The sequence below is a fragment of the Danio rerio genome, chromosome 11 (assembly GCF_049306965.1).
Source record: "Danio rerio strain Tuebingen ecotype United States chromosome 11, GRCz12tu, whole genome shotgun sequence".
In the NCBI taxonomy this organism is placed as follows: Eukaryota; Metazoa; Chordata; class Actinopteri; order Cypriniformes; family Danionidae; genus Danio; species Danio rerio.
In genome coordinates, this window is record NC_133186.1 from 2,861,651 (window position 1) to 2,874,901 (window position 13,251).

The 13,251-nt window shown below is 37.2% G+C and overlaps 1 protein-coding gene across 1 annotated transcript in view; it reads left to right on the top strand.

Annotated features, from left to right (window-relative positions):
- srpk1b (SRSF protein kinase 1b) overlaps window positions 1–12,254 on the top strand; it is a 65,251-nt gene extending 52,997 nt beyond the window's left edge. The window contains 5 exon segments of the mRNA NM_001080669.2: window positions 1,628–1,728; window positions 4,348–4,455; window positions 4,892–4,961; window positions 7,629–7,721; window positions 9,457–12,254. Coding sequence (NP_001074138.2) covers window positions 1,628–1,728; window positions 4,348–4,455; window positions 4,892–4,961; window positions 7,629–7,721; window positions 9,457–9,641 — 557 coding nt within the window. The 3' untranslated portion in view covers window positions 9,642–12,254.
- The last annotated feature ends 997 nt before the right edge of the window (window positions 12,255–13,251 follow it).

Consider the following 13,251-nt stretch of genomic DNA (forward strand, 5'->3'; position numbering starts at 1 on the left):
CGTACACTTTCTGACAATAGTCTTGCCGCCTATCCAATTTTAGGAACAACCAATAATAACTGGACTTCTAGTTGATCAGAAAAAGCGGCTGATATGAAAGGCAAAGGCCTCTAGATTACGCCTATTTTACCAAAAAGAAATATGATCATGTCTTGATGAATTATTTCATTAGAACAGTAAGGTATTACTTTGCTAAAACAAAAGTCTGGTCCAGTATAGAATATAAAGTCCTGCTGCAGTGGAGACAGAATGAATATTGTGTCTGACTCCATCATGAGCTTGGAGGACTGCATCCATACATCTCTGAGTCAAATCACTGATTAATAAAGTCATCTGGAATAGCGAAGAAAGTGTTCCTGCAGGACTCCCAGAGTTCATCAAGAGTCTTACCCCAGACATTCTCAATAATGTTCATGTCTGGTGACTGGGCTGGCCAATCCTGGAGCACCTTAACTTTCTTTGCTTTCATGTGCTTTAATGTGGAGGCTGAAGTATGAGGAGCGCTATCCTGCTGGAGTATTTGCCATCCACGCTGCAGATCTCTTGCACGCCCACATACTGAATGTAACCCCAAACCATGATTTCTCCTTCACCAAACTTGACTGATTTCTGTCAGAATCTTGGCTCCATGCGGGTTCCAGTGGGTCTTCTGCAGTCTTTGTAATGATTGAGATGCAGTTCAGCAAATTATTCATCGGACCTTCTGGCATTTTTCCAAATGATCAACTAGAAGTCAAATTATTATTTGCTGCTCTTATAACTGGAATGGACAAGACTTTTGTCAGGTAGTGTATAATGGCAAATGCCCACTTTTAAACCCCAAAAGATGAATCATATTTTACATTTGCTTCTTGTTATATTAATATTGGCTGTCGAATATGGTTTCGTGTTCACTGCAGGTTTTCAACCGTTTACTGCTGTTTTTATTTCGATGCTCTCATTTTTCATGGCTGATGTTAAATATTGTAATGGTGTGTTTTAGCCTCAACATCCACAGTGCTTCATAAATCGAAAACACACACAACCTAAAAAGGGCTTAATTGAAAATGACCTAATCATTTACTCTGGTTCACTACTTTGAGTTTGTTTCTTCTATTGAACGCAAAAGAAGATATTTTGGAAAGCAATGGTTGATGGTACACATTGACTTCCACATGTCGTGATTATGCCAAGTATGATGCGATCCTGGATTAACATCTATGTATACCTTATTCCTACCCCTAAACCCAACCATGACTGTAAATTATTCCCAAACTCAGAGGGGAATAATAGTTGGATAACAATGTAGAAGTGCATAAACTTAACCGTAAGACATACGGTAAACGGATCCTTAATTCTGATTGGCTGATTGGAATGTTGTTCCAGGATCAACATTGATATTAATCCAGGAATATGTCCTGCTTGGTGAAAGGTTGACATTGACTTCCATAGTAGGGGAAAGAATAATGTGGGTGTCATCAGCATTTTTCAAAATATCTTCTTTTGTGTTCATCCGAGAGAAGAAAAAACTTGATTTGAGTGAATGATCTGGATTTACATTTTGGCTGAGCTCTCCCTTTAACAGGAGGAATCCAGTGTGTTTAACATTGACTCTAAAAATCTTTCTCATGCTTTTCTTGTACTGCAGCTAAAACTGCAGCAGGAAACCTGCTAGTCAACCCTCTGGAGCCGCTAAACGCTGAGAAGATCCAGGTGAAAATCGCTGACCTGGGCAATGCCTGCTGGGTGGTGAGTCTGGAGATTTCTCAGCATTAACAACACAAATCCACACCTGTCAATCCTCCTGTTTTTCCTGAGATTCTCCTATATTTTATCCTGCAAAAATCCCTTTAAGATTAGGGGTTTAAACACAGTTGTGTGGCAGCAGTGTGTGGATATAGCCATCATGTAATGATAAACATTGATTAATTCTATTCTTTATAATCAGACTTGATCAAAACAGTCTGCAGAAACACTTTGATTGACATTCTCCATTTGTACGTGTCATCAGAGGAAAGCCCCGCCCATTAGTGACCATCTATCCTCATTAGCATAGGACATTAAGCTCTCATTGTCCTTCAGTCTGACTTTGACAGCTGAAGATCTTACAGTGTGACGTGAGCCATGTTCCTGCAGTCTGACATGCTACAATCATTCAGGATTATAAAAAAAAAAAAAAAAAGAGTCGGTCTTTAGTCTTGTTTTTGAATCTCACACTATGCTGACACACAGGCATTTGTAGCTCCGCCCTCTTTTAAAAAAGACCACAATCTCATTTGAATTTAAAGCAACAGTCACTAAAATGGCACAATTAGGATCAAAACCACAGAGTCAGTTTCAGAGAGTTATTTTGAGATGAAACTTCATCTACACACTCTAGGGACATCTTATTTTACATCTTGTAAAAATGCTGAGGCATAATATAAACTTTTTTTCTGTGTGTTTAATCTTTCTATAAAAGGGGGCAGTAACAAACAAAGGCGATCCTCACTATACTTACAGTACCTCCGAACCACCAGGGGACGCCCCATTGGCTTAAAAGTATCTTAAAAAGACTGAATTAGATCTGGAAATATATATGTTTACCTGCTTATTTTAATATAATTAAATAAATAATTTAAAAACAGCTAATAAAATGAGCATTTTTCAAGAGAAATGTATCGTAAGAAAGATCGCTATCGCAATACTCAACAACAATATATGCTGCACGATATTGGAAAAATCTGACATTGCGATATTTTGTTTGGCTGCGCTATACATTGCAATATAAATATAATTTCTCCAGGTGATTTGAATAGCTCTGTTTGAAAATATTTAATTTACTTAAATTGACTGGTCAGATCAAGTGTTTTTCTATGCAGTGCATCTCCATAAAATGTAATAAATTACAAGCTTACATGAATGCGACAGCTGAAATGAAAGTTAAACAAAAAAGTCTAACAGCAGTCAAATATAGAAATTGAACAATCCAGCGTGAAATAACATGATCATCATTTTATACAATAAAACTGAAATTATTTAATAGTATCCTTATCTTTTAATCTTTAATAAATCTAATCCTGCAATGTGACTATTGCTGATACACACATTGCGATATCGATGCTCCAACGATACATTGTTCAGCCCTATCGCTTATTTTTTTCCAGTATCTGGCAGCCCTAGTTTACAGAATCAGCATGTTTTAGAGGGTCACGAAACACCAAAACACATGTTTTGAGCTGTTGACAGTCGTGTATGTGTCCCGCACTGCTAAAAACACTGTTAGGACACCTATATTTCACTAAAAAGTGAAAATTGGTAGTTTTTGTGTCATTTCGAGCAAATTCGTACTTCCGGTGATGCTGCGTCACGGCCATGAGATCTTAGCGTGTATTCCAGCGTGTAGACGGGACGTCTGCACCGGGGTGTACCGTATTACGTCTCAGAGTGTGCTGCATTAATGCAAGAGTAAGGCTTTTGTGCAACTTCACTATTATTCATTACTGTCACAGTGTATACGGCAGGGAGACGCCACATTGTGTTGGCAAAACAAGCGTGTCTAGAAACATTGTTTACCCGAGAGTTTTTTTCTTTTGCAAATGGATATCCGCATTCGCTGCTCGTCTTCTCTTTATAAAGACGCGGTTCTAGTTGCTGTGGATTGTCCTGTCTCTACAGATTTGGTAAGTGAGCGACCAGTGCTCTTTGTTTGTTGTCGTATCGAACTAACTATTGCGCCGAGTGTAAACATGTTAGCACTACAACCAAACTATTACCGTCGTGTAGAATTTTCACCTAATTTTGTGATTGGAATTACACAAGCGCGGCTTACCTGCCGAGTTCATCTAAGTTACAAAAAAATGCAGAGTTTTTGCGTGCGGTATCAAACATTGCATGAAAAATACACGCTTAGAGCAGTTCCTTGAATCAAATATCTCGTTTGTCACAAGGGGCACGAATGAATTCCCTGAATGAAAGAGCCAAATTGCAGTTAAAGTCCACCATTTAATAATTTGTCAAATAATTCGATTACAGATATCCATGTAAACACAGTCACTCTCTCCCCTGTGTGTGTGTGTGTGTGTGTGTGTGTGTGTGTGTGTGTGTGTGTGTTTTGACTCTGAAACTCAGCGCGTGGTCAAATTGACACTCCCACATCATCCCTCTTTTGCTCCTCCGACACTCCCCCTAAACAGAGCTGGACACGCCCACTTTTCTGAGTTTTTCCAAAGTAGAGGTGTGAAAACACCCTGCTGAAACGAGGGGCTTGCGATTCAGATTATAAATGTTTTGTCAGTACTCAGCTCTGTTTATTAGACTACACTTATTCATTTGTCACCTCAGTGTCAGTGACTGGTTGTTTACGTAACTCTTGTTTGTCATCATCAGCACAAGCACTTCACAGATGACATTCAGACGCGGCAGTATCGCTCTCTGGAGGTGCTGATCGGAACGGGATACGGGACTCCAGCAGACATCTGGAGCACAGCCTGCATGGTGCGTCTGAACTCGGTTACAAATACAGACACAATTATTAGCAAAATACAAATATTAAATACAGTTGAAGTCAAAATGATTCGCCCTCCTGTGAATTTTTCTTTTTCAAATATTTCCCAAATGATGTTGAACAGATTCAGGATTTTTTCACAGTATTTCACAGTAATATTTTTTCTTCTGAATAAGTCTTATTCCATTTATTTTGGCTAGAATGAAAGATGAATTTAAAAATGAAACACTAGTCAATATTATTAGCCCTCTTAAGCAATATATGCATCACAGACATATGAATAAATACATTTATTTTCTGCATTTTAACAGCGTGTTAATTTTACAATGTGTCATGCTTTGTCCACTTGTGATCAGATCAGTAAAAACAGATTTTAATAGTAGGTGTGAACAGGCCCTCAGTGTCCGCATGTGTGTTTCTCTATAGGCGTTTGAGCTGGCTACCGGAGATTACCTGTTTGAGCCTCACTCCGGAGAGGATTACTCGAGAGATGAAGGTAAATCTTCTCCAACAGTTGCAGGTCCTCAATTATCACAAACATCACATGCGAAGAGCAAAACACACCGCGAGCATGTTAATTAGCACTTGAATGAGTAATATTTCAGCTGTCGCTGTGGAGCTCACACTAGGCAGGGAAGTGTTTTAATGCATTCTCGCCAGGTCATTTAAACTGAACATGTAAGTGTGTTGAGGACATGAAAACAAACTTGAAAAGAAAAAAAAAAGATTTCAGATTTGGATATTGTTAGAAAAAAACAATTGTTTTTGGACAAGGACATCATGTTTGTGTGTATTATTGTGTGTGTTCAGTTTAAAGGAGTTTGGTGTTTGGTGTAATTAGTTATGAAGTGAGTGTCATTAAACCTGAAAAAGTAAAGGGATTACTTATAATGTATTTGTCTTAACGTAAATATATTCAGCAGTTCTGTATAATAATTCAGTAATAATATATTTTTTGTTGTAGAAATATAATCATTCATTCATTTTCTTTTCGGCTTTAGTCCCTTTATTAATCTGGGGTCACCACAGCGGAATGAACCACCAATACAAATATATTTTGCGGAATAATATTATTTAATTAAAGAAGGTTTTTATGATTATATGAATAGCTATACAGAGTTAAACATTTTAATTGGTAAAAATAACGTTTTTATTGTTGTTTTATATATTATTAAAGTTTATTTGTGTGTGTGTGTGTGTGCTGGGTAGGCATCAGACATTTTCAAGCGATACCGCGGTTTGGAAAAGTCAGGGTTTTAAAATCGCCAAAATTTTGTGTAATACCGTTCCCAAGGTATGTGTAAGATTTATTTATTTACATTTTTTTGTTTAGTTTTTTATAATGACAGTATCTCCAGCAGAAAAAGATATCCAAAGATGCTATTTTAAATTGTAAAGAAATCTGTGTTTTTGAAACTAATGAACACAGCACAACTCAATAATTCATATGCATTATTTAACCTGACATGTTTACTGCTCAAAAATATTTTAAATCTTAAAAATAAAATAATAATAATATATATATATTGTTTTCAAAGGGGAAAAAAAGTTAATTTTATGCCCAGACATTTAAAAAGAATATATTTTAGAGCAGTGAGTACAATACCGTGATACTGTGAAACCGTAATATTTTTATCCAAGGTTATCATATCGTCAGAATCTAATCCGCTTGTTAAGTGGTGACGTATGTAATACTGTTTGCGGGTCCAAGCCGCCATTCATTTGAGTTGAAAAATCATTAGTTTATGATCTCTTTTTATTCATGTCACACATTAAAGTTAATTTTACATAAAGTCACAGTGTACACAACAATCTCTGGGCTTGTTGCATAACAAATACCAACATTTTTACAATTTATATAAATATGAATCCGTTTCTGGCCATCGGATATTAGGCATGGACATATATACAGCGATTGTGATTTACGGAAGCCTTAAATCGCTTGTAAACGTTTATTATTGCCATTTCATGAGTCTCCCCATTCAGTTGAATAGAGCGCTTGGACACGGAAGCCGCTTCGCGTGACGTCACACTTAACAAGCGGATACCAGCCCATGCCTAGTGCAGGGTAAAGATTATTCAAGATGAATTGTATGTCTGTTATGTATACATAAATGCATCCGTACAATCGAAACTATTTTTATAGTTTGATATAAAATACACATTATAAACTAATTTAAATATCTATGTAAGGAAATAGTTTGTTTTTATGTATGTGCATTACGTATACAGCATACACTGTAGTAAGCATAAAGAACACACACACACACACACACACACACACACACACACACACATCTTATATAAAAACAAACTTTTGATAATCTTTGCCCGGCACTAATTGTCTGGGCACTTAAAGCGCTTTACACATAGAGGGGAATCTCCTCATCCACCACTAGTGTGCAGGTGGATGGATGACGTGACTGCGTCGTATATATCTCGCCAGCTGATTGGTGGAGAGGAGACAGAGTGATGAAGCCAGCTATGATATGGGGTGGTTAGGAGGCCATGAAGGACAAAGGACGGGGCAAATTTGACCAGGATGCCGAGGTCAAACCACTACTCCTTTTGAAGGACATCCTGGGATTTAATTGACCGGAGAGTCAGGATCTTGGTTTAACGTCTCATCCAAAAGCACTAATATATATTTATATGTTATCTGTGTGTGTGTTTTGCAACATATAATGTCTAACGTCCACATAGAGTGTTGTATTCATTGCTAAAGGTTTGAGCCAGGTATACAGATTTACAATGCATCTGATCAGAAGGTTAAAGTTATTTCCACATTCATGTGGCTGAATCAGAGGTATTCAAGCTCTAATGTACATTATGTAAAATTGTACATACAATTATTAACATATTTATGTATTGTTTTACTTTAGTTGGTCTTAAAAGGCCGTAAAGTCTTAAATTTACCCTTAAAAACCTGAAAAAAAAAACCTGTGTTATGTCATCTAATATTTCTGGTCTCAAACACACACACACACACACACACACACACACACACACACACACACACACAGAGAGACTTTTGTTGGGCTCTTTTGAATAGCAGAGGCTATATAGATCAGTCAGGTTCAGCAGATATGCTGTATCTTTAACTGTTCCATAATAAACGTGGGCGGTTTTTAAATCAACATGTTTCTCTTTCATCTGAACACAGATCACATCGCATTGATCATTGAGCTGCTGGGGAAGATTCCTCGTAAACTCGTCATGAATGGCAAATATTCCAAGGAGTTCTTCACCAAGAAAGGTACGTCTGTCAGTGGACACATGCTACGTGACGAATAGCTCTGCTAATGTGTTTCACTGAGGTGATGAGCTTGCTCACAGTGTTTGCTGGTTTTGTGTGAACCTCTCCGCTTGATTAATGTGGAATCTTGGCTCTGCCATTAAAGTCGTGGCCACACATTTTTTTGCGTATATCCTAGTTATGTTGGCTTGAAAAGAGAACATGTTATCTCACTTAAACTTCTTCTTCTGAGACTAATTTTCAAGTGTATCTCCTCCTAAGCCTTTTAAGCTACATACTTCAAACTTTCGTCAAACCTTCAAACTGGTCTGACTCGGGTTGCTATATCTTTTCTAACTGATCCGACTTTGGGTTTTCCGAAAAACAACTCAGAAAATTCCCTGAAGCCCCATTGACTTAACATTGGATCAACCTTTGTGAGCTCATAACTCTGCACCAGACTGTCCTACAGACTAGAGTCTGGCCTCATTTAACTCTAGACTAGCCAGCAGCCAATCACTGATGACCTTTACACTTACTAGCCACTCCCTAGCAACCAATTTTAGCACCCAAGCAACTGGTCAATAGACTATGACTAGCTGTTCTAACACATGCTAGTAGTTTTAACATGCTACTGACATGCTAATCTTGCTAGAAACATGCCAATGACATGCTAGCATGTGCTAATTCATGCTAGGATCAAGCTGATTCATGCTAGAAACATGCTAACAACATGCTAATTCATGCGAGAATCATGCTAATTCATGCTAGAATCATGCTATTATGCTAATTCATGCTAGAATCATGCTAACAACATGCTATTTTATGCTAGAATCATGCTAATACCATGCTAATGCATGTTGGAATCATGCTAAGAGCATGCTAATTCATGCTAGAATCATGCTAATATGTTAATTCATGCTAGAATCATGCTAGTTATATGCTAGTTCATGCTAGAATCATGCTAATATCATGCTAATTCATGCTAGAATCATGCTAACAACATGCTAATTCATAATAGAAACATACTAACAACATGCTAATTCATGCGAGAATCATGCTAATTCATGCTAGAATCATGCTATTATGCTAATTCATGCTAGAATCATGCTAACAACATGCTATTTTTTATGTTAGAATCATGCTAATATCATGCTAATGCATGTTGGAATCATGCTAAGAGCATGCTAATTCAAGCTAGAATCATGCTAATATGTTAATTCATGCTAGAATCATGCTAGTTACATGCTAGTTCATGCTAGAATCATGTTAATATGCTAATTCATGCTAGAATCATGCTAACAACATGCTAATTCATGATAGACACATGCTAACAACATGCTAATTCTTGCCAGAGTCATGCTAACATGTTAATTCATGATAGAATCATGCTAAAAACATGCTAGAAACATGCTACCAACATGCTAATTCATGCTAGACTGACTTGTTTTAGTTTTTACAGTGGTTACATTGTTGACCGCAGGGATCTTAAACATTCTTTTAGTCAATTTTTATACTTTTTCCAAACTAAATAAATTACCAACGGGCTATCTCAAGCCACCATAAAGTTTTTCCTCAAACTTTAATATCTAGTTTATTTTGTATTTTCATAGGATAAGAAAACTCAGTCTTATAAATAATAATTAGACATTAGCATTCGAAGGCCTGTGCTGAATCAAGTTACCCTGCCTGATATAAATTTTAATTGGGAGATATTTAAAATAATAATAATAATAATTTTTGTGTGTTGTGCTAGGTGACCTAAGGCACATCACCAAACTGAAACCGTGGGGTTTACAGGACGTCCTGGTGGAAAAGTACGAGTGGCACCGAGAGGAAGCACAGAATTTCTCTGACTTCCTCCTGCCGATGTTGGATCTCATCCCAGAGAAAAGAGCCACGGCCGCCGAGTGCCTCCGTCATTCCTGGATCAACTCCTAGTGGTCAAAATCACACACACCTACACACACACACACACACTCTCATGCACTTCTCTGAACTCATGAACTATCACACTGACAGACCCTTCTGTCTGAGGAGCCGATAACAGCAGATCTGATCTCAATCCATTTCTTTTTTTTACTATAATTTAGGTGTACCGACATTTCCGTGTCTCGTGCTCTTAAACATTTATCTAACAATCACTTTTCTATCAATTTCCATCATATCACAGGGATGCTTCGAGACACTTCTGGATTGATTTCTCTTTTAGAAGGCTGGATTTGCTCCAGTTTCACTGACCGTGACCGTTTTTTAGTCAATGTCCGCCAGTAACTCGGACTCGGTAGCTGATTGTAGTGTTTCTTCACCGTATTAATAAACGATTGTTAATCGCAACTTGCTTTTTCATATCTCCGCTGAAGGGTTTTACATCAACGAAGGGAACGTGAGATGGACATTCTTGAAGTTGTGTCTTTTGTAAGCTTCATTTTGAATGTGAGTGCAGGAGAAACTCATCATTTCACCACAAAGGGCAAACAGAGTTAAAGGAACACAAGTTTATTTTGAAAATAGGTTAATATTACGACTCCCCTAGCGGGAGTACTTTTAGCTTAGCTTAGCATAGGTCATTGAACCAGATTAGACCATTAGCATCTCATAAAAGAAGCACTTTTAGCATAGCTTAGCATAGATCATTGAATCAGATTAGACCATTAGCATCTCACTCACTCAAAAAAAAAAACTCATTCTGGTGAAATAATTCAGAAACTTTTCTGCTGTGCGATTTACAAACAATATTCAGGCACTGAGTAATATCATTGCGCCTGCTGCAGACATGGTACAGCAACAGGGTTTCTTGATTATTTTGCCAGAATAAGAGTACAGTTCCTGGCCATACCTGCCTTGAAAACAGCAACCTTTCCATTTGTGTCTGTCTTAGTACAAAATGTAACTTCAGAAGAGTCAAGCTTTAAATAAGAAAACTACCTTAACACTTTTTGAATTTTTGAGATGCTAATGGTCTAATCTAATTCAATGATTTATGCTAAGCTAAAAGTGCTTTATTTGTGAGATGCTAATGGTCTAATCCGATTCAATGATCTATGCCAGGAGTGTCCAAACTTGGCCTTGAAGAGCCAATGTTCTGCAAAGTTAAGCTCTAACCCTAATCAGACACACCTGGGCAAGCTAATCAAGCTGTTGCTAGGCTTTCTAGAAACATCCGCACAGGAGTTTAGAAGCAAGTTGGTGCTAAAATCTGCAGGACACCGGACCTCCAGGACCAAGTTTGGACACCCCTGATCTATGCTGAACTAAAAGTGCTTTTTTTTTTTTTAAATGAGATGCTAATGGTCTAATCCGATTCAATGATCTATGCTAAGCTAAGCTATAAGTGCTTTTTTGAGTGGGATGCTAATGGTCTAATCCGATTCAATGATCTATGCTAAGCTATAAGTGCTTTTTTAGTGAGATGCTAATGGTCTAATTCGATTCAATGATTTATGCTAAGGTAAAAAGTGCTTTTTTTGTGAGATGCTAATGGTCTAGTTCGATTCAATGATTTATGCTAAGCTAAGCTAAAAGTGCTTTTATTTTTTAGATGCCAATGGTCTAATCCGATTCTATGATCAATGGCAGGAGTGTCCAAACTTGTTCCTGGAGGGCCGATGTTCTGCAAAGTTAAGTTCTAACCCTAATCAGACACACCTAGGCTAGCTAATCAAGCTGTTACTAGGCTTTGTAGAAACATCCGTGCAGGAGTTTAGAAGCAAGTTGGTGCTAAAAACTGCAGGACACCGGCCCTCCAGGACTAATGGTCTAACCAGATTCAGTAATCTATGCTAAGCTAAGCTAAAAGTGCTTTTTTGAGTGAGATGCTAATGGTCTAATCGAATTCAATGATTTATGCTAAGCTAAGCTAAAAGTGCTCTCTCCAGACTCGGAAAATGGCTAAATGGATTCAAAAATGCTAAAACTCAACAGTCTAAATCAAGGGGAGGTGTAAATGAAAATTTATTTTGAAAAAAAGGTGGAGTGCTCCTTTAATACTTCTCAAAAATCTGTAACGAACTATCATGTTTAGCATAACTTGTTGTATAAGTAATACTGATGTTTATTATGTGAATGCCAGAGAAGAGTTTTGGTCTCGAGGTTATTTTCATTACAAAGTCTTAAAATCGAAATGTTCAAATGTTGTACATACTCATACCAAAGAGTTGGTTTCCTCACGCGATCAGTGTTGTACAGTCTCCAGTCCCATTCTTTGTGTACAGTTTTGCTATGAATGACTGGCTTAAGGTAAACGTTTGAGAATCACTGATTCGGAGATGCCTTGAAATGAATTCGCGATGATCTGTGCAACTTTTGGAGCTTTCTCGTTTTCACCACAGCATTGCTTTGAGCATTAGGAGTTAGTCTGTGGATGAAGTGCTCTGTTGCAGTTTAACTGAACTTTGCTTTCTCTTTTTGACGCGGCGGTTTGCATTTCAGCTTTTACTGAAACATCATCTGCTCTCGGTTTTTTTCATGAATGTCTCTCCGCTTTTGATTGTTCAGCGCTGAACTACAACTGTTTCTGTAGTAACTTCAAAATAAAGTTTTTGAAATCACAAATGGCGTTCGGCACTTTTCATAGGATTTGTGGAGCTGCGATTCATGTCGAAAGCTTGTTGCATGTTGATTTCAGTTTAATGAAAACGTTTTTAAAAAACTATTAGCAAAATTGTAACCTGTTGATCTTTTATTTTTAGTGTTTAAATGGATGGTTCACCCAAAAATTACAATCCTGCCATCGTTTTTTCACCTCTTTTTGAGTTTCTTCTATTGAACACGAGAAGATATTTTGAAGGATGCTGGTAGTTGGCATCCATTGACTTCCATAGTAACTTTTTTTCTACTATGGAAGTCAATGTGTGCCAGAATTTTTCTAAATACCTTTTTTTTTGTGTTCAGCAGAAAAAAAAGAAACTCATAAAGGTTTAAAACCTAATGAGGGAGAATAAATTATTGGGTAATTTTCATGTTCGGGTGAACTACCCCTTTAAGAGTTTGCATGAAAGTGAATGGAGTATATGGTCATCGAGTGGGTTGTTGCAAGAGGGGATACAGCTGTGGCCAGAAGTTAGCAATAATTATTTATATTATTTATTAAATTACATTTATTTTCCTTCATTTCAGAGGTCACCACTGCAGAATGAACCGCTAACTATTCTAGCCTATGTTTTACTCAGCTGATGTGCTTTCAGTTGCAACCCAGTACTGGGAAATAGCTAATGACATATTAATTGTGTTTTATTAAACTGAACCATCTTAGTCATTTAAAAACAGTAATTAAACCAAGTTTTATTCATTTTATTTATTAAATTACCCATTAAATTGTAGTTTATTCAAACCTGACCCTCACAGTAATGTAGAGTTATTCATTATTGTACAGTCACAAAATAATCCCATTTTGAGGTGAGTGTCTGCAGCTGTATCCCTTCTAGATTCTCTAAGATTTATTTTCAAAGGCGCAGTATGTAATGTTGAGGGTGTGGAATCATAGGAATTGTGCTCATCATCAAGTGTTATGCCATAATAAACATTTAACAAATTTATTTGACTCCAAAAT